A 1,091-nucleotide genomic window follows, 5' to 3' on the forward strand; every position below is an offset into this window, starting at 1 on the left:
AAATGCCACCCCCCCCCCCCCCCCCGCTCGTGTCACCTTCTCTGCCAGGCCCTCTCTGCCACAGTGAAGACTACAGGCCAACTGGGAACAAAGGCTAGTGAGCCACCTCCTGGTCCAAATCCGGGCTCCATCTCTTAGTGGCTGTGTGGCCTGGGCCAGTTCCTTAAGCTCTCAGTGTTCCAACTTCCTCATCACTGAAACTGGTGATAACAGACCTACTTTACAGGGTTTTCCTGAGGATTAACTGAGTTAAAGTGCTTAGAAAGGTGCCTGGCCTGTAGAAAAGGCTACAGAAGTTTTAACTATTAGTGTTATCTTCTCTGAAGGCAAATTGAAACAAAGTCTCTCAAATTGAAACAGAATCTTTTTCCCTCTTCAGGCGCCTCACTCCCCTTCCCGGCTTTCTTTATCTCCATGAAGGACTGTATATTTCACATTCCTCCTAGTTATCCTTTGCCTTGTCCCTCCAGAAGTTCAGCTCCAAGACAGCAATAATTTTGTCTGTCTTGTTCACCACTGTGTTCCCAGCACTCGGAACAGTGCCTGCTACACAGCAGGTGCTGAGCAAATGTTTGTTGAATGAATGAATGAGTGAATCTGCATGATAACCCCGTGAGGCAGGTACTACGGTACTCATCATGCAGATGGGGAGACTGAGGCTTAGAGAGATTAAAGGGCTTGCTTGAGGCCACGTGGCTGGGAAGGGAGGAGACCAGGATCAGAACTGCGGAAGCCACGTTGCTCGCTAGTCTTGCAGAAGGCTTCTTCTCTGGCCTTCCGGTGCTCAGCAGGGGGATCTGGGAGCCCGCTGGGCCGCCCGGGCTCACCCTCACCTCTCTCTCCTTGCTCTCCCTGCAGGGGCAGCAGTCCTCGGGGGAGGACATGGAGATCTCAGATGACGAGATGCCCTCGGCCCCCATCACCAGCGCTGACTGCCCCAAGCCCATGGTGGTGACCCCCGGGACGGGGGCTGTGGCAGCTCCCTCCGTGCTGGCCCCGACCTTGCCGCTGCCCCCGCCCCCTGGCTTCCCACCCCTGCCCCCGCCCCCCCCGCCCCCGCCGCCCCAGCCCGGCTTCCCCATGCCCCCGCC

At 56.8% G+C, this 1,091-nt stretch overlaps 1 protein-coding gene across 1 annotated transcript in view; it reads left to right on the forward strand.

The window, feature by feature from the left end:
- SETD1B (SET domain containing 1B, histone lysine methyltransferase) overlaps positions 1-1,091 on the forward strand; it is a 24,190-nt gene that overhangs the window by 10,016 nt on the left and 13,083 nt on the right. Inside the window, exon 7 of the mRNA XM_024121099.3 lies at positions 859-1,076. Coding sequence (XP_023976867.1) covers positions 859-1,076 — 218 coding nt within the window. The remainder of the gene's footprint in view (positions 1-858; positions 1,077-1,091) is intronic.

Source organism: Physeter macrocephalus, unplaced genomic scaffold (assembly GCF_002837175.3).
Source record: "Physeter macrocephalus isolate SW-GA unplaced genomic scaffold, ASM283717v5 random_227, whole genome shotgun sequence".
Lineage (NCBI taxonomy): Eukaryota > Metazoa > Chordata > Mammalia > Artiodactyla > Physeteridae > Physeter > Physeter macrocephalus.